Source organism: Amblyraja radiata, chromosome 25 (assembly GCF_010909765.2).
Source record: "Amblyraja radiata isolate CabotCenter1 chromosome 25, sAmbRad1.1.pri, whole genome shotgun sequence".
In the NCBI taxonomy this organism is placed as follows: Eukaryota; Metazoa; Chordata; class Chondrichthyes; order Rajiformes; family Rajidae; genus Amblyraja; species Amblyraja radiata.
In genome coordinates, this window is record NC_045980.1 from 21,630,257 (window position 1) to 21,650,470 (window position 20,214).

Below are 20,214 nucleotides of genomic sequence, written 5' to 3' on the forward strand. Positions count from 1 at the left end.
GATTTTGTGCTTCCAATTGCTACTCTGACTGACACATTAACTAAACTCCTAAAAACTATCTTGTTTCCTCTCTTTCCCAGTTCTGTGCAAGGGTCAGAAGCCTGAAATATTAAAGTTTTCTCTTTCCACACATGCTGCCTGACCTGCTGAGCTTTACCTGTATTTTAATCTATCTATATTACTAAAATTCTGAGCTTGACCACTTCCTGTTGTTCTGTATATTGATTTTAGAAAAAACGCTGTCACTTACGTCTGTGATTTTTGACCATCTTACTCAGAGTTCCACCCCCCCCCCCCCCACCCCCCACTGCGCAGGACAAGATGATTTTTCCCATCAATGAAAAATAAAAGAGTTATTAATGTTTAAAAAATGTTAAGATTCTCTCTCCTGAAGGCCACGCCCCTTCCAGACTATAAAACACGGAAGTGTTGAGTGCCTCAGTCAGTCTCTGCAAGATGGGGGAGCGAGAGGGACTGTTGAGATTCTCTCTTAAACACTGTTGAGATTCTCTCTCCTGTCAATCACGCCATGAAGGCCACGTCCGTTCTGGTGGGAGGGACTATAAAACCCAGAAGTGTGAGCATGGCTCAGTCTCTGCAAGATGGAGGAGGGAGGGGTCACGACTCGCTGTCTTTAGTGGCCTTGCACCCTGCTTGAAATGGTATGAAACTGCACTTGAATTTAGTGGCCTTGCACCCTGCTTGAAGTGGTGAGAAACTGCACTTGAATTTGGTGGCCTTGCACCCTGCTTGAAATAGAATTTCAAGGAATAGCCGTGAGTCAACTGCCAGCCCACCAGCCGTGAGTGAGTGAGTTGCCAGCACAACAGGCTTGAGTGACTGAGCCGCCAGCCCAAGAATCCATTCGGCCCACGATGTCCATACTAGCACTCTGGAAACCAGTGCCTTCAGCCCGCAACACCAATACTAGTGCTCCAGAAAGCCACCCCCCCCCCCTCCACTGGCCACCAATATTGGAATTGGTGGAGAGGTGGAATATTGCGTTGGGGGACCAGCCATCCCGTGTGATGCTGGGACCCATCGGGTCCCACTTAGTCTAGTTATTAATGTAACTGAGACTTTATTGCCTCCCATCCATTTGCCCAGATTTGAGCCCCACCACTGGGCAGGGATCACTCCAACGTGAGCTTGCAATCTCTGGAGAAGCTAGTTGAGAGCTCCAACGAAGCAGAGGCTTGACCAGTCCCGACGCGGGGTTCGATTGCCAATGCGGAATCAAGATCGTCCCGTCAACGGAGGGCTCAAGGCCCCTGACCGCGAGAGAGCAAAGAAGGGAAGAGATCTGAACTTTTTTTTTTGCCTTCCATCACAGTGAGGAATGAGGAGTCACTGTGGTGGATGTTTATGGTAAAATATATTTAGTGTGTTCCATTGCTTTTTATTTGTATGATTTGCAAAACATACTTGGCTAATAAAGTACTATTGTGATTGTGATTGTATTCCCAAACCAGCGGAAACATTTCTTCTTTCAATCAAAATTCTTGAGAATTTTTGGAAAACTTCTCATCAATCTCCCTTTAACCTCTCCATAGCTACCCGATTCCCTGGCATAATTCCTCTGAACTCTTTCTAATGTCTCAACATACTTTTTAAAATGCTATGTTTAGAATTGGACACGTTCTCTTGTTAGGGCTTTGGCAATAATGATTTGCCTGATTTTCTACTCTGATGCATTTCTGAAAACATCAACATCGTGCCTCTAAAAATCAATAAAACATTTTTTTAAATGAATGTTTCTAAGCTTAATAAGGAATTCAAAGAAATTTTAAAAAATGAAGACATTAGTTTCAAGGAAGAGCCATGAAAATAATGTGTGAATGAATTAAATTGGAGATCCAGTGATAGTTTGATGATAAAACCTTGGAACTCATTCAGACATTGTTTTAGAATGCTAATCAAACACACTGTTGTTTTATTTCACTATCCCTTTTAAACAATTTCAGGATCTGAAAACAAAAACGCAATTTATGGAAAACCATTTCAATTTAAAACAAAATCTCTATCCATATACTGTAAAAAAAAAAGCACATCTTGGCAAGACAAAGATAGACTTAGATTTCAATTCTCTGCAGGTCAGCTTTTCAACAGATCATGTACAATGCACCATTGCAATTTAGTCTTGCATTTTCAGATCACTTCTCTCATCATCCTTCAAAGAATTTAATGCCATACTCCATCCTTCTACAATTCATTTCAATCACTATTTTTATTGATAAGGTAAAATTCTAGGTGTGAGTGAGCAGGACTGAAAAGAAATGGCAACCTTGCTCTGCACAGAATTCAATGGCCTGAGCTTGAGCTCAGAGTGTAGCAAACCTGGCTTCAGTGTTCCATGTCTTTGAAGGAACACATCTGATCTTATTATTTATTGATTTGTGGTCTCTGTTGGTGGTGAATTGATAGACGCAGGGATTCTGGATGTTGTGGGCATTTTTAAATAGTTGTGGCCAACATGAAAATGTTAGTTTGCAATTTTCAAAAATATTGGAGATTACCAGAAGTTTAAAGTGCCAGCAATTATCATGACTACTCCAGCAAGCTGTCAAGATCATCAGGAGAGGATGAAGCAGAGGAAAATTGGCAGAAAAGAATGAAGAATAAAGATAGATCTGAATCCAAATGAAAATGGATGGTGCAATGTAGTTTTATTCCCAAGGGCCAAGTTATCATGTCAGAGTCCCAGACGTTGCTCATATCCCATCTAGCTGGTCCAATTTGCAAACATATCCCATGTTGGTACTGACTGCATCACCACCTGCAACTACTTTAATTTTCTAATGTAATAGTGGTTTTGAGGTTGTACTTTCCAAATTGGATCAGAAAACAATACCTCACAAAAACAACCATTACAGAAATGCTTGAGTATTAGCACATTGGATCACGAGGGACAACCATACAAACCCAGGGTGGGCTATCAAAAGGATTCACACATGAAGGCTTTCAATTAAGATAGATTGTGCTAGTATGACCCTGCTTCCTGTAACCTGATACATAAGCATTAAATTGATTGAATTTCATTGTTTTTTGGCTAATCTTCCAGCTAGGCTGAATATGTTAAACAGGATGGCCGTCAAGGGAGAAAAATAAATCAATGAAAATGCCCAATTTGTTCTCCTTGCTTCTTAAAAGAGGGATGAGAGAATGTTAAAAAAACTAATAATAAAATGCAACATTTAAAAGCATTTCTCTTCTTGAACAATTAAGTTTGCGATAGCTAAGCTACTAGCTGAAGGGGAAAGGATGAGCGACAGAAAGACAATGTAAAATGAAAACAAAAATAGTAATATGTTAATAAAACTAATCATGACGACCCCACAATACACCCAAAGATTCAACTATAGCATGGGAGACTGGGTCGATGCTATAGTTTGATAGCAGTGTTCTTACCAGCCTACGTCTTTTATAAATAATCCAGGCATCCTAAATGGAAAATAACACGACAAATCCTTTGTTTGATTAGATCTCACTTTATAGGGTATTGTTGCACTGATCTACTCACTGTAATGAAGCTCTGTTAAAATTAAAATGTTTATTTAATATTTTAAATGGCATCACATAGATCTGAGAGTGCACATCAAAATAGTCAACCTTCCTAGAGTAGTTTATTGCCATGGCAATGAAACACCACTGTGTAATTGTGCATGATCTAACATGTGAGGGCTGACATTGATATTATCAAACAGGTCAAAACGATTAAGATATACCACCTTAGGGATGATATTATGTTTTCTATCAGGAGAATGGAACCTTTATTTGAAATATATCAATACAAAATATGCAAAATTGCATGGTATCTTGCAGGGATTGATCAAACCACAGAATGTGTATAAGCATCATTACTCTGTTTTTAACTCGTATTGTGCCTGTCCTTTAAAGTGTTTAAAATGCATAAAAAAATAAGAAGACTGGAATAAATAAATAACATCTCTCAACACCAAGAAAGCAAAACATTTTCTGTAAAAATGCATAAAGAAAATGCAAAATCAAAGACCTGTTGTGGATAAATAACAGTTTTATGTGCTGCTACTAATTTAAAACAAAAGCAAGATAGATAGATGTTTTACTGTACAATGCACATCAATGGATTTTATTCAACGGAACCCAACATCTGCCTGTTATCATGCACACAAATATGTGTATATGAGACAGTGTTAAATAGGTTTATAATGATGCCGTTTATTGCATGTACACGCTAGACAGCTGTTACTGACATGATGCATCTGCATGGCTGAGTTAAATATCATGTTCCACAAACACATTGCTGTTTGACTGCACTGACTGATCATTAATTTCAGTTTTCACTTTGCTTCCTATTATTCCAGAAAATGTTTTCATGGTTTTACCTTTTCATTGTTGACCTGGATAGATCAGGTACAACACGTTGGATGCAGAGTAAAGATCTTTCTGCATTACCTAAGGACTGAATACATTAACTGCAGACAAAAACTCATTCCATAGCCTGACTGAGCAACTAAATCTGGTACAGAATTACCTTGATTGCCGAATACGGATACTTTCCTACAGCCCATTTACAGAAGAGTCCTTAGTGTACCAAGGGATATTTCTATTACCAGCCAATTGTTCTTGTGAGCTCCCAATCAAAGCCAGAGTCACCAAGCAATGCAAAGGTACTCATATTACGTAAATAGAGCAAGATCATGCACAGCTTCAAAAGTAGGCGTTAAATAGAGAAGCAAATGTTTACCCGAATCCTCTTTTACAATAAAATCTATTACTAGGTTAAAGCTAAAGATTATCAGTAGAAACATATCATTAACAGTTAAGGTAGATTCTGCCTCACTTAAGCGCTTGAGAAAGTGCCATCCCAGGGATCTGTGATACGCACTAACAACTTAATATTGGCAACTTAATATAGACAAAATAGACACACTGCTATTGAAGTGTTACATTGTTCAAAAAGATCAAGAATTGTATTTGCAACATATTACAAGGCAGGAGCAGGCTATTCGGTCTCTCGGTTCCATTAAGGCTCCCAGAAGAGCAATCCCATCAGTTCCAATCCCCTGTCTTTATGCCCTGTGATCCTGCAACATCATCTCTCTCATAGGCCCATTCATTCCCCTTTAATTCCAGTGCTCTCCATAATGTTTGGGACAAAGACCCATCATTTATTTATTTGCCTCTGTACTCCACAATTTGAGATTTGTAATAGAATAAAAATCACATGTGGTTAAAGTGCACATTTTCAGAATTAATTAAAGGGTCTTTTTACACATTTTGGTTTCAGCATGCAGAAATTACAGCTGTGTTTTTCCTCCAGGCTTTCCATCACCGTTTGAAACTGTCAGCAACAGTGTGGGCAACCAAATCCTCAATACAGAACGAGGGGATAAAAGACACGGCCATTACGATAAAGACATCATCCGGTGAGGGCGGATCCTCGCACGTCTTCCGGGGTGCACGCGAGAGAGTGTCAGCCAGGTGCATATCCTTACCGCGTTTGTGGATCAGAACAATGTCATTTTTGAAGTTGCAGCAACATCCGCTGTAGGCATGCTGGAGAGGCGTGGCTCGGTTTGTTAAAAATGCTGATCAGAGGTTGGTGGTCAGTTTCAATCGTGACCGTGTGTCCAAAGATAAAATCGTTGAATTTCTTGCAGGCAAAAGCAACCGCCAACAGCTCTTTCTCAATTAGGGCATACTGTTGTTCTGTGTCAGTCATGGTGCGCGAGGCATAGGCAACAGGCTTATTGCTGTTACCATCATTTTGAAGATATGCTACGCCTAGTCCATGTTGTGAGGCGTCACAAGTCAGTGTGACCGGTAGTTTAGGGTCAAAGTAAGCAAGAGTAGGAGCACAAGACATCTGCTGCTTAAGCGTGTCGAACATCATCTGTTGTTGCTCGTGCCAGGTCCAAGCTGTGTCTTTGTGTGTAAGCTGGCGCAGTGGGGCTGATATTTCGCTGAAACCCGGAATGAATTTGCTCAAGTAGTTAACCATGCCAAGGAATCTCTGCAAACGTAGCACGTCTGTGAGTGCTGGCAGCTCGTTGATAGCACTGGTTTTCGCTGGATCAGTTTTTAGGCCGTCTTTGGTAAATACATGGCCAATGTATTTCACCTCATCCACCATGAATTTGCATTTTTGAGGGTTCAGCTTGAGATTGATGGCCTTGACACGATCCAAGACCTTCGTCAGATTGGCATAGTGTTCTTTGACTGTTCGTGCTGCAGTGAGGATGTCATCCACTACGATTGAGCATGGGTAGCCTGCAGACAACTGCTCCATAGCTTGTTGAAATACTTCACTAGTAGAACTTATTCCAAAGGGCATGCGAAGAAATCAGTAACGCCCGGAATGTTGAAAGTAGTTAACTTGGAGGAGTTGTGTTCCAGGGAAATCTGCCAGAATGAACTCTTGGCATCTAGCACCATGAATACAGTTGCCTCAGCCATCTGCGTAGCAAACTCATCCACAGTGCGCATGGGATAGTGGGGTCGTTTAATTGCTGCAAGTCCTTTGGGTTGATTCAAATCCGTATCTCATCTTTATTCTTCTTGGTAGCCACGCCCATAATGGAAAACCAATCCGAGGGGTCAGCGATGGGAGCAATCACACCTAGAGACACCATTCTGTTGAGTTCACCTTGAACACGGTCCCGCATAGCGTGGAGAATCTTATGAGCTGGACGAACAACTGGCATTGCCTCAGGGTCAATGGTAATCGTATACGTGACAGGCAACCTGCCCAGCTTATCGTCAACCAAAATGTTGTATTGTGTCAGGATTTGATGGTTAAAGTCACAGTCTGTAGTCAGATGACAAACAGAAGGGCTGAAAGCAATCAGACCCATGTCTTGACATGCGTTGACACCCAGCAAGAGACGGCACATTTTCACGAACCACATAGAAATCCAGGTTGTGGACACACAAGTTAAGACAGCAGCATTACTCAACTTGACAGATAGGGTGCACTCGACCTCCTGCAAATGGAACAAGGGAGGCAGCCCTCATCTTAAACCTATGTCCTCTGGTTCTTGATTCCGCTAGGTAAAAAACTACTGTGTATTTACAGTATCTATTCCACTCATGATCATATATGCCTCTATAAGATCCCCTCATCCTCCAACGCTCCAAGGAATAAAGTTCTAGCCTGTTCAAACTCTCCTGAAAGCTCAGGCCCTCAAGTCCTGGCAACATCTTCGTAAACCTTCTCTGCACCCTTCCCAGCTTTACAACATCTTTCCTATAACAGGGTCCTATAACTGTGTAGGTCCTGCCTTAGTTCAACTTCCCAAAATGCAACCTCACACTTCTCCGTCAACTATTGGACAAGCAAAACAGTAAATAGTAAATTCAGAATTGTTAAATTGAAATATTTCCTCAATACGTGGAATAGATTTCTGAATGGAACAGCGAACACGAATCCTTTGGATCTTTTTTAACTAACTAATGCTGAAATGTGGAAATATTTCAGTCACTGAACAAATACAATGTGTGGAATGATCTTCTGCATTTACTATTTTTTTGATAATAATGTGAAAAATATATAACACGTTGTCCTGGTAGATTTCAAAGTTGCAGTCTGCCTCTGAGGGACTAAAAATATGCTTCGATTTTAAAAAAAAAAGTCATGGGAACAGTCGTCCGAGATAGAAAGGAGACCTATCCATGTGCGCATCTGTTATGCTGTCTTTCCTTATCCCATGAATAAAGCGAGGTGCTAATATTAATTCAGCCAATTTGATTCATAAACTTAATACCTCTTTGAACCAATATGCACAAATCTGTAAAATGTAAGGTAGCAAGAAACTCAAAATTAGCCATGCAGTAACTTTTGATCTTTATGGCCTGATAATTCACCACACAGAATTACATCACACAACTAAAGGGAAATGTCACAATGAGGAACAGGTCATGTCATTAGAAAAACTGTTTCACAATGAAGTCATTACACTTACCAACACAATTCTGTTTGTGCACTTTCTGTGTGTCTACCATTTTGATTTAAATTCTTCAATAAGTTGAAAACAAAATAAATGAAGGGGAGCTGCAGCATGTAATTAATACCCCACTAGCCATTGACCTATCATTCATGTATCATTGTTTTCAGTTATTTGTGACAAATTATTCTAATAATACAAGATGTGAGTTCTCACTTTGGCCGTCCTTCCTCTATTTTTGAGAAACACTCTTAAACCAGATAAATAGAAGCTCAACTTTCCTAATAGACAATAGACAATAGGTGCAGGAGTAGGTCATTCGGCCCTTCGAGCCAGCACCGCCATTCACTGTGATCATGGCTGATCATCCACAATCAATACCCTGCTCCTGCCTTCTCTCCATATCCCTTGACTCCGTTATCTTTAAGAGCTCTATCGAACCTCAGTGCTCTTTACATTTAATACTCAAATATCCTGAATGAAGCATTAATCTTGATAAAACCTCCATTCTTTTGTCGCAATCTGGACAATCATATGCCTGATCACAAACAATTTCCTCATTTCGGTCAGGCAAACGTGCTTACCCGTGACTCGCCTTCTCCTCTCCATTCCAGCCGATTTGGAAAAAGATAGAAATAACGACGTTGCCACTGTGTCAGGAAAGGGTTTCCTAATTTCAGCATATAACCATGCATGATGCAGTCTTTCCCCAGGGCATAATCTGCATATAAAAGATGATATTAGTCCAGGTCTTAGAATTTACAACACTATCAGGATAGATTATGACAACACTTAAGACTCCACCATTCAGTAGGATTATGGTTGATCCTAATGTTGGTTTCAATTACATTTTCCCCAGCTATTACGATTTCCACAACACTTCAATAGTCCAAACATTAAACACTAATTTACATACATCCGAAGATGACTGTGTCGCCGACGACACCACTGTTGTTGGACGAATCACTGATGGTGACGAGTCGGAGTATAGAAGTGAGATCGACCGATTGACCAAATGGTGCCAGCACAATAACCTAGCTCTCAACACCAGCAAAACCAAGGAACTGATTGTGGACTTTGGAAGGGGTTGGATAGGGACCCACAACCCCGTTTATATCGACGATGGTGGAAAGGGTCAAGAACTTCAAATTCCTGGGCGTGCATATTTCCGAAGATCTTTCCTGGTCCCAGCGCACTGATGCAATTATAAAGAAAGCCTCTACTTCCTGAGAAGATTACAGAGAGTAGGTATGTCAAAGAGGACTCTCTCGAGCTTCTACAGGTACACAGTAGAGAGCATGCTGACTGGTTGCATCGTGGCTTTGTTCGGCAACTTGAGTATTCAGGAGCGGAAAAGAATGCAGAGAGTTGTGACCACTGCCCAGTCCATCATTAGCTCTGACCTCCTCACCATCGAAGGGATCTATCGCAGTCGCTGCCTCAAAAAGGCTGCCAACATCATCAAGGACCCACACCACCCTGGCCACGCACTCATCTCTCCGCTACCATCGGGCAGCAGGTACAGGAGCCTGAAACCTGGTACATCCAGGTTCAGGAACAGCTTCTTCCCCACAGCCATCAGGCTATTAAACTCGCCAACAAACAGACTCTGAACTATAACAGCCTACTGCACTTTATCTGCTTATTTATGTGTATACATATGGTCTATGCTATATAGACACACTGAACTGTTCTGTATTTATGCTTACAATATTCTGTTGTGCTGCAGCAAGCAATAATTTAATTGTCCTATCTGGGACACATGACAATTAACTCACTTGACTTGATTTGAGATTTCCTAATGACTTTTTTGCTTGGTTCTTTCACTTTGCCCTATCTAAATGGTGTCTCCCTCCTTCTATGAATCTAGTATAGTCTGCTGTGACCAAAAAGGCATGCTGATATCTTTATTCTTTCTTCGCTGGAGTGTCTTTGGCACTAGGCAACAGAGTTTCAATGGAAAACAAAATTGATATGTTCAAGATGAATTCTAATGAATGAAGGAGTGTTAAGTCGATAAAGATACATCACTGTAACTGTGAGCAGGTCCAATATACAATATTTAGAGCCTGGCCATTTGTGGTAATTTAGAAATCACTTCTTCACACAAAGAGTAGATTGAATCTGTAATTCTTGGCCCCAAAATTTATCTGTGGAAAGCATCAAACGATGGAAGAAGCTTGATATTTTATAAATGTGGAAACATTAAAACTGATTTCTAATGAACACTAACATGCAATTTCAATCCTCCTGGCATGAGTCTTGGAGCATGCATGAGAAATTTAAAATTATTATTATTTTTTTTAAATCCCATTAAATGATAGTGTGAAATTCAGGAAATATACAGCAGTTTGTGTGCATTAGTAGAAAGTCATCAACATTTAGAATGTCGCACTGAGTACTTTGTAGCATTTTCAATTATTTTACAATGCAATAGAAATTGATTTATGATCTATCAGATATTGAAAACAACTTTCCTACCTTCCTCGTGGCCAAGCATCTTATTCTTTGCTCTCTTTCTGATCTCGTTTTTATCAGTGTCACTATTGACTGCATCGTACACAGTTTCCGCCACCTCCTGTTGCCAGCGTTCCGATATCACCAGAGGAAAGTTTTTATAGAGCTCCTGATCACTATCCAACAGCTGTGAGGGAGAATTAAGAAATGCAGGGAGGGAAAAGTAGAAAATGGAGAAGGGAAGAAGAGATGTGCACAATAGAGAGAGCAAGAATTGAGATAAGCCAAAAACAGAAGACCGGAGAGACAAGACAGTGAAGAAAATATATGGATGGAGAGAGCAAGAAAGAGGAAGAGAACACAAGGAGGGGGGAAGAGAAAATGGTGAAAGGGTAAGGGAAAATAAGAACCGAAAGGAAAAAAGTGCAGCAACAAAAATTAAAGAGGATTAAGAAACAATTATTAACATAGGTTGACTCTGGTGCAGACTTTTTTGCTATGAATGCGATTAAAGGTTTAATGAAGCTCCCATGCTATACGTTATTAATTTAAATCTGTGAATCTTGTTTGATAAGAACCATATTCGCATTTCCTTTTTAACTTCTGTCGATATACAGTATTGTACTTTGTTCAGCATATTACTCTGTAATGCACTGGATCAGCACAATATTTGTCTTTCCTTCACTAAGGTGTGAACAGATTTAAAAGAGACCTGAGGGGCAATATCTTCACGGAGAGAATGGTGTGTATATGGAACGAGCTGCCAGAGGAAGCTGTAGAAATGGGTAAAATGGTGATGTTTAAAGAACATTGAGACATACGTGGGTAGGAGAGGTTTTGGAGGGATATGGGCCAAACACAAGCAAATGGGACTAGCTCAGCTTTAAACTTGATTGGCATGGATGAGATGGGCAAAAGAGCTTGGTTCTGTGCTCTGTGTATGGTTAACAACTGAGGGAAGTTGCAAATTGTCACCACTTTCTGATAATACAGGTGCCACCCACACGGCGCAGCTGCATAGTGACTGTTCAAGCACCTCTCATTACAAAGCAGCTACCCGCATCAACTGGTTACAGGAAAGACACCTGTACCAACCACTTCAAAAGCACCACTAGCAACTGATTATTATTGAGCGCCATTTATTCCGTTGGCACTTCACATTTTACAAGCATTCACATTTTTTCTAAGAGTCCAAGAGCAACTTTTAGAGAACTGTTCTGAACTTGCAGGCAATACCTTAATGCCCTTTGTGTCTTCTTCATCAAATGATCCTATGTCAAATGCATCAGCTGCATTCACCTCTCCCCGGGGAGGAATAAGTGGAGGCACATACTGGAAACAGAAAGATAAAGACAGTTGAGCACAATAGTGTGTACCATGATATTTGGCACTTGTGTATTTTTATTGACTGTAACATCGCTCCCGGTGGTGGGAAGAGTTTGTGAAATTAAGGTCACCGTTAGAAATAGGTTCAGTGTCATAGACAGAATCATGATGCTTGATAAGTTGGGCTGAAAGGCCTATTTCCATGCATGACTCTACTCTACACCATTAGCTATGACAGTGAGAAATCTTCAATTTACTGACAGAAACGGAACTCAATAAAAATGAAACACATTGTAATGTGTTAACCATAATTGTGAGTCAGAACAGAGGAGTTTGATTGTTCCTCTGAGACTCCATGTGGTTCATGCACCAGACTCACTTCTGAAAAGAGTGACCAGTAATGGTATGTGGGAATTCATTTTTGACGTCACCATCTTATGCCAAGGCAGAGTCATGATGAGGAATAAAATAAATTGTAACACAGTATTATTATTCAGCTCTCTGGTCCATACATGCACAGTTTTGGACATGTTTTGGAACATGTTGATATGTCTTTACTGTAACAAAAAACGTAGTTGCACGTGATGATGTAATGTGTGGAGATAATTGTAATCTGTTGCAAATGTTGTAGGTTCAAGTGGTATCTTACAATAGTTTGGTCTTACAAGAATACATGGCTTGGAGACTCATTGATCAGATCCAAGAAACTGGCCTGTAAATATACTAGTACTGGGGACAAGAAATGAAAACTGGATGATATAATTTGCGAAACAGAAGACAGGATTTAAAATAATGTAGCAGAAAATCTAATTGTTCTTACTGATGCAGTTGGCACTCACCACTCAAAGTGCAATAATGATTCAAAATACAGCGATACTTCATCAATTCTTACTTCATTTACGTTTCGAAAGAAACATAACAATGAGCCAGTTCTCACCTTCTGCAAGTAGACTTGTTGCCAATCAATCCCTTTAAAAAAAGGATGTTCTTTCACTTCCACAGCACTAAGGAGACAAAAAGTATCATGTAACCCCAAAGTTGAACACAAATTGACCCTTGCATTAGGTTTGATAACCCTAGCATGAATAAACATAGAACTATCAATAAAATATTTAATCTTGGCACTGAACAATCAAATGTCATCATTAACCCTTGTGCTAGGAAGCAATATTTAATCTTGAAACTGAGCAACAGCATCACATAATTCTAGCAAAGGACATAGTGATTGTCCATTATGCTGCTGCCATCTCTGTCAAAGACAATTCCAACCAAATTCTCTGCATTTTAACCAAAAGCGTGCACATTTCCAATTATTCGTTCAATATTATTGTAAATGTTGTATATTGAATCAGCTTTCATCACTTTTTCAGGCTGTGAATTCCAGATCATAATAATTCTCTGTATATAAAAAAAATTGTTTTTGTTCTCCAATAACCTCAAATTTGTGGTTCCAACCCTCATGACAATACATTTTTTCCTCTCAAAAAATATTTTAAGTTTGAACATCTCCATTAAGTCATCTGCTATCTCCTATGTTTTTAAGAGAACTATTCCAGTCTCTCTGGATAATTAAAATAATCAGTCCTTGTTATTATTCATGGCCTCTCCAAGGACCTGTCATCACTTCTGGATTGTGTTGGCCAAAAATGGACACCATTACCCAGCTAATTCTTACTTGACAATTTATCAGATGAGATACTCGCACTTACAGGGTGTACATTCTCAACTGATCCTGACATCATCAGTACCCCTGGCAGCATGCAAAATATATCAAAAATAAAGTACAGGGCAAAAATGGATTATTACACCTGGGATGAAGCAATAAGATGCAATCATTAAACCTGGCACTGAGCAAGAAGACATGATTAGTAACTCTGGCATTGAGCAACAAAAAGTAATAACTAAGAACTGTGCATCAAGATATAATCAGGAACCCTGGGGTTCAGAGGCAGGGAATCATTAAGTCAGGCAGTGAGCAACGTGAGATTATTAGTATTGTAGACATTGAGCAACAAAATATCATCATTTGCTCTGACACTGAAATGCCATAGGATCATTAACCCTAGAAAATAAACAAAATATGATAATTTACACTGATTATCCGGGGAGAAATAATCATTAACACTGAGCAACAAAATAATCCCAGCACAGCCAGCATCCGACATTAACAGGTGCCTTAGTAAGTGACATGGTTTTATAATTGGTAGTGACCAACAACAATTAGTATAACTTATGTCGAGCAACAGGTTTTTATCAATAACATGGCATTGAACATAACAGTATCACTGACACTGTCATCAAAGCAATAGGATATTGTCACTAGCACAGGTACTGAGTAATATGATACCATCAATTACAAAGATAATGTACATCTAAAAAATATCTCAACAAGCAAAATAATTGATTATCTTATGGCCAGGTATTATGACGTTATAATTAACCCTACCATCAGTGTCACTGGTACTCAGCAACAAGATTTCAGCAGGACCCCTGACATTGAACAATAATGTTTCTTCAATAGCCTTGATATAGAACACATGACACCTAGTGATTTAGTGAAAGGTTTATCAGTAGCCTTCACATTAAGCAAAAAGATACCAATGCTACAACAACATGGTTCCATTAGCCTTATTCCTCAGCAGCATTGCCAATGAACAAGGTGGTAAGATTACACTTGGCAAGGGGCAGCATGAAACCAACATCAATCCTGGCATTCAGCAACACAATCTCAACACAATTAATCTTGACAATCAAATACAGTGCACATTTCACTTCCAGAATTCCAAAGAACATCACTTCTGACAACATTTGGAGGCATGCAAGAAGGGATGATCCTTCAAAACAGACATGGACGTGAGAATTATGAATGCAACAAAATAATATATTTTCTCAATCTTCCTCAAAAATTTAGTTACTGACCACTCATGGAACATTACATAATGGGCAACTTTTGAGTTCAGTGGCAAATCACTGAATCTTATTATTGACTTCAGAAAAAGCTGCCAAAAAGATTGCGGCCTCTCTGGGGTCAATTTCCTTTGCTCTAATTTAACTCTCAATCTAGTGCCTTTGCTAGAGGAAGCAAATCCTTTATCATATTATAAAACACAGGTGGGCGGCACAGTGGCATAGTGGTAGCATTGCTGCCATACAGCACCAACGACTAGGGTTCAATCCTGACTAAGGGTGCTTGTCTGTGGGGAGTTTGTATGTTCTCCCCGTGACCTGCGTGGGTTTTCCCCGGGAGCTCCAATTTCCTCTACACTCCAAAGTCGTACAGGTTTGTAGGTTATTTGGCTTGGTAAAATTGTAAATTGTCCCTAGTCTGTGTGGAATAGTGTTAATGTGCGGGGATCGCTGATCGGCTCACATTCGGTGGGACGAAGGGCCTGTTTCCGCGCTGTATCTCTAAACTTAACTGAACTAAACTAAAAGCCACAAAGTGAAAGCCATGGATTAACTTTACAATCATTTTACAGAAAGCAAAATTAAATTGACATCATAAAAATGGAAGATGAATGTAAAAAAGTTGGTTAACATCAAATAACTAATCGAATCTGGGAATACAGGTGCTTCCCAGATTACGAAAGGTTTTCATTCCTGAGAATTGTTCGTAACCCGCAACTAAGAAACGTGCCCCCGGCAATGTATTTAAATAAAAACATAAGCTAACCAAGGATAACATGTAGTTAAACCAGAGCATTTAATAAACACTCGGATATTGCTGTGAACCAAGTTCCCATGGGTCAGAAGATGCCTGCAGCCCTGCAGCAGCCTGCAAATCCATCCCCGTACGGGCTTGTACTCGAGTCAGCAGAGGAGGATCTGCAATGAAAAATTGCATCCTGTGCAGAAATCACTGACACCAATTCCTGTATTTCAGCAGTTAACTGTGCATTGATGCCAGGAGTTGCATTGCACTTTCTTTAGTCTTCATTCTACTCCTATATTCAAATCTTTCATGAAGATGTTAACCAAAACAGGACCCAAATAAACCATCCCACTGCTCAACCGTCAGAATGTTTCTGTTTATATTCGTCAACCAATTACATATCCAAGTAAAAAACATTTATTGAGGAAAACACTTTCATGCGGAAATGCAATGGTGGCAAATTCAACTTTATCACATTGCGTGCTTAACTTAACGAACAAGTTCCTTAATCGCAGCCTTGTTGAAATCTGGTTAAATATATTGGCAAGACAATCTTCATAAGCATATATTAATTGGCTTTCGTTTAACAAAAAGAACATAAACTTTAACATTTTGCACTGTGGGATAAGTATTCCAGCTTTCAAGCGATCTGAGTCACAAACCTACAGTCAATGCCTACTATTTAAAGTATTCGACCCTTCAGAGAGCACATCCTTCACACATTCTGCTACTGGTCTCCAATATGCTCCTTTACATAAAGCATAAAACTACAACCTACCCTCGTCCTAGGCATCCCAGTCTCTTGGCAACATCTCGCTGTAACAGACCTTCCAAAAGAGACTTCAACTCCACAGAGAAATAATCTGGTAATTCCACATTCTGGAAGAGGAAAGGAAAACAATTAAACACCATTGAAGTTTAGCCTTCCAGTGTAAATGGAATGGATCCGAATCACATTCTTCCCAATTGTTCCAATGCATTTTAGATTGTCTGGGTTTGAGAATACTGTGAAAATCAACAAAGCTAAAAAGGTTGATATACCTAGGATCTTTCACATTCTTAAAGTACTTCAGAGCCAATTAATTTGTTTTTCATGTTTAAGAAAGAACTGCAGATGCTGGTAAAATCGAAGGCAGACACAAAATTCTAGAGAAACTTAGCAGGTGAAGCAGCATCTATTGAGAGAAGGAATTGCCGATGTTTCGTGCTGAAGAAGGGTCTCGACCAGAAACATCGGCAATTCCTTCCCTCCATAGATGCTGCCTCACCCAAATTTGTTTTACATAATGTTTTAAAATAAGCAAATCCGACAGTCACGCAAAGAAAGCACCCACAAGCCGAAATGTGATAAGCAAGCGTTTTGAGTGGCACTGATTGAAAAGTAAATGTGGGGCAGGGCATAAGAGCTCCCCTACACTTCTTTCTTAGCTTTCTGAGATATTTCCTGGATGATGTTGCACAGTCCGAAAAAATTGTATTTTTCCAAAACAATCAGATTCTTAACCCTTCTTTTGGCAATTGCTCCCATGGTTGTCTGTAGAGCCTCCAGGTGGAAAAAAATGACTTAGAAATCTTAATTACAGCCTGGTCCATAGGTAGTACTTCATATTGGGAGCCAAAAACATATCAGAAATGTAAGAATCAACAATGACTCTGAGTTGCGAGTTGGTACTTGGTCAATGTGAGTAAATCTCTGAGTGGGAGATCCTTTCTCACAATGCATTCCTTCATTTCCATTCTCCAAAATGAGTTCTGCAGCCAGTCCACAAAAACATGATCTGCCTGTTCTTCCCGGAATGCCTCACCATTGGCCAATATTTCTTGCTTATGCTCTTTACTGCATGTGGATCCTTAGCTCTGCACAGCAAAAGGGATTTGCACACAAAGTCCCCTTAAGTAAGTACATGCAGTTTGTTCGTTAGTTCAGAAAGTTCTATTGTCCACTTTCTTGTAAAAAAAACCTGTTTGATTACAGTTGAAATTCAAGCAGGTTTGTAGCTTTTATCGTTAATACATTCTATAAGCTCAGGCTTAATATTGCATTATTACTATCCACAGATCCCAATTTGTCTTGTAATTTCTCACTTTGCTGAACAATTTGTACAGTTAATCTCCCCCAACAGTGAATAGCTTGGTTCATTACATTTTCCTTCACTTCAAGTCACATGGGTGATACCGAGCAACAATTATGATTGCAATATCATTAATCACTGATACATCAATACCGATCAGTTCTTTGATCCCAAAGGTTAAGCAGTTTTTCAACCATAGCTAAACGAAGAACTCTTGTCACTAACAACACTTAAGATTCATTGGAATTGTTGATTTCACACAGTCTCTAAATTTTAACACTTTTAATAGCATGCACAGTTGATTCATTTAAATTCAATAAGTGAGCAATCAACACAGCACTATAGTCTTCCTGATTATTCAAGGAATCTATTTTCTAGGCCAGTTGACAGACTTATATGTTCTTTATGGCCCAACATCACAAGCTTTCTTTCATGTCATTTTCACAAGAATGAAAGCTCTAAGCCAACATTGGGATTTGGCATAAAATTGAACAATCACTCTACCACATGTTAATGTGTAGCAAGACCACATGAGTTCAAACATTGAATGGTAGTCATACAGCATGGAAACAGGCCTTTGACCCAACTTGTCCATGCTGATCGAGATGCGTCTTCTGCAGTGCCCTCCATAATGTTTGGGACAAAGACCCATCATTTATTTATTTGCCTCTGTACTCCACAATTTGAGATTTGTAATAGAAAAAAAATCGCACATTGTCAGATTTTAATAAAGGCCATTTTTACACATTTTGTTTTCACCATGCAGAAATTACAGCTGTGTTTATACATAGTCCCCCAATTTCAGGGCACCATAATGTTTGGGACACAGCAATGTCATGTAAATTAAAGTAGTCATGTTTAGTATTTTGTAGCATATCCCTTGCATGCAACGACTGCTTGAAGTCTGCGATTCATGGATATCACCAATTGCTGGGTGTCTTCTCTGCCACGCCTGTATTGCAGCAATCTTTAGCTTATGCTTGTTTTGGGGGCTAGTCCCCTTCAGTTTTGTCTTCAGCATATAAAAAGGCATGCTCAATTGGGTTCAGATCGGGTGATTGAATGGGCCATTCAAGAATTGACCGTTTTTTAGTTTTGAAAAACTCCTTTGTTGCTTTAGCACAATGAGAGCACAATATTGTTGTATGGGATCATTGTCTTGCTATGGAATGAACCGCCGGCCAATGAGGCATTTGTTTGAACTTGAGCACATCGGATGTGTCTATACACTTCAGAATTCATTATGCTACTACCATCAGCAGTTGTATCATCAATGAAGATAAGTGAGCCAGTACTTTCAGCAGCCATACATGCCCAGGCCATAACACCCCCAACACCATGTTTCTCAGATGAGGTGACATGCTTTGGATCTTGGGCAGTTACTTCTCTCCTCCATACTTTGCTCTTGCCATCACTCTGATATAAATTAATCTTCATCTCATCTGTCCACCTCTTTCCAGAACTGTGGTTGCTCTTTTAAGCACTTCTTGGCAAACTGTAACCTGTCCATCCTATTTTTGCGGCTAACCAGTGGTTTGCATCTTGCAGAGTAGCCTCGGTATTTCTGTTCATGAAGTCATCTGCGGGCAGTGGTCAGTGACAAATCCACACCTGACTCCTGAAGAATGTTTCTGATTTGCCGGACAGGTGTTTGGGGATTTTTCTTTATTATAGAGAGAGTTCCAATGTCATCAGCTGTGGAGGTCTTCCTTGGCCTGCCAGTCCCTTTGAGATTAGTAAGCTCACCAGTGCTCTATTTCCTCTTAATGATGTTCCAAACAGTTGATTTTAGTAAGCCTAAGGTTTGGCCGATGTCTCTAACAGTTTTATTCTTGTTTCTCAATCTCATAATGGCTTCTTTGACTTTCATTGGCACAACTTTGGTCCTCATGTTGATAAACAGCAATAAAAGTTTCCAAAGGTGATAGAAAGACCATAGGAAAGACTAGGTGCCCAGAGATCTCTTATACCTGCATCAAGGAGGCAATCAAACACACCTGAGCAATTACAAACACCTGTGAAGCCATGTGTCCCAAACATTATGGTGCCGTGAAATGGGGGGGACTATGTATCAACACAGCTGTAATTTCTACATGGTGAAACCAAAATTTATAAAAATACCCTTTAATAAAATCTGACAATGTGCACTGTAACCACATGTGATTTGTTTTCTATTACAAATCTTAAATTGTGGAGTACAGAGGCAATTAAATAAATGATAGGTCTTTGTCCCAAACATTATGGAGGGCACTGTATGTTAGACCCTATTGCCTGTGTTTGGCCCATATCCTTGAAAACCTTTCCTATTCATGTACCTGTCCAAATGTCTTTGATTTTTTTGTTATTGTACCTGCCTCAACTACCTCCTCTTGGATACATAAAATAAATCTCACACATACACGTGGAATCAGTACAACATGATACCCATGTAACGGGGGTGTATTTTAAGCACCGATATTTTCCTTTCCATTCTTCTCCCCCTGTATCACCACACCACACAACCACCTCCTCAAGCATCCACATCATACTTACAATTCCACTTCAAGATCAACTCCCTTGTTTTAACCCACTATTCTCTCAGAACTGATCAGACTGCTGATCAGTTCTGAGGTATGGGCAGTCTCATACAGAGATCACACTGTTTTATGGGATTACTGAGTAATTTCTGTCTCTCACCCCAACTACCCATAGATGATTCGACATTGTGAAAACCTGCAGTTCGCAAAAATGCAAGTTTACATGTTTTTTCTATTGAACAAGCATTGATATCTGGAGAGACTTC

The 20,214-nt window shown here is 39.7% G+C and overlaps 1 protein-coding gene across 2 annotated transcripts in view; it reads right to left on the bottom strand.

Moving 5' to 3' along the window:
* grk3 (G protein-coupled receptor kinase 3) overlaps nucleotides 1-20,214 on the bottom strand; it is a 194,948-nt gene that overhangs the window by 13,857 nt on the left and 160,877 nt on the right. For both annotated transcript variants that reach the window (XR_004415706.1, XM_033043388.1), the window contains exons 15-19: nucleotides 16,139-16,239; nucleotides 12,646-12,712; nucleotides 11,619-11,714; nucleotides 10,407-10,569; nucleotides 8,510-8,646 (exon numbers count right to left, since the gene is read on the bottom strand). Coding sequence is in view for 1 of the 2 variants with exons in the window: in XM_033043388.1 (XP_032899279.1) it covers nucleotides 8,510-8,646; nucleotides 10,407-10,569; nucleotides 11,619-11,714; nucleotides 12,646-12,712; nucleotides 16,139-16,239 (564 nt within the window). In the remaining variant the exon portion in view is untranslated. The remainder of the gene's footprint in view (nucleotides 1-8,509; nucleotides 8,647-10,406; nucleotides 10,570-11,618; nucleotides 11,715-12,645; nucleotides 12,713-16,138; nucleotides 16,240-20,214) is intronic.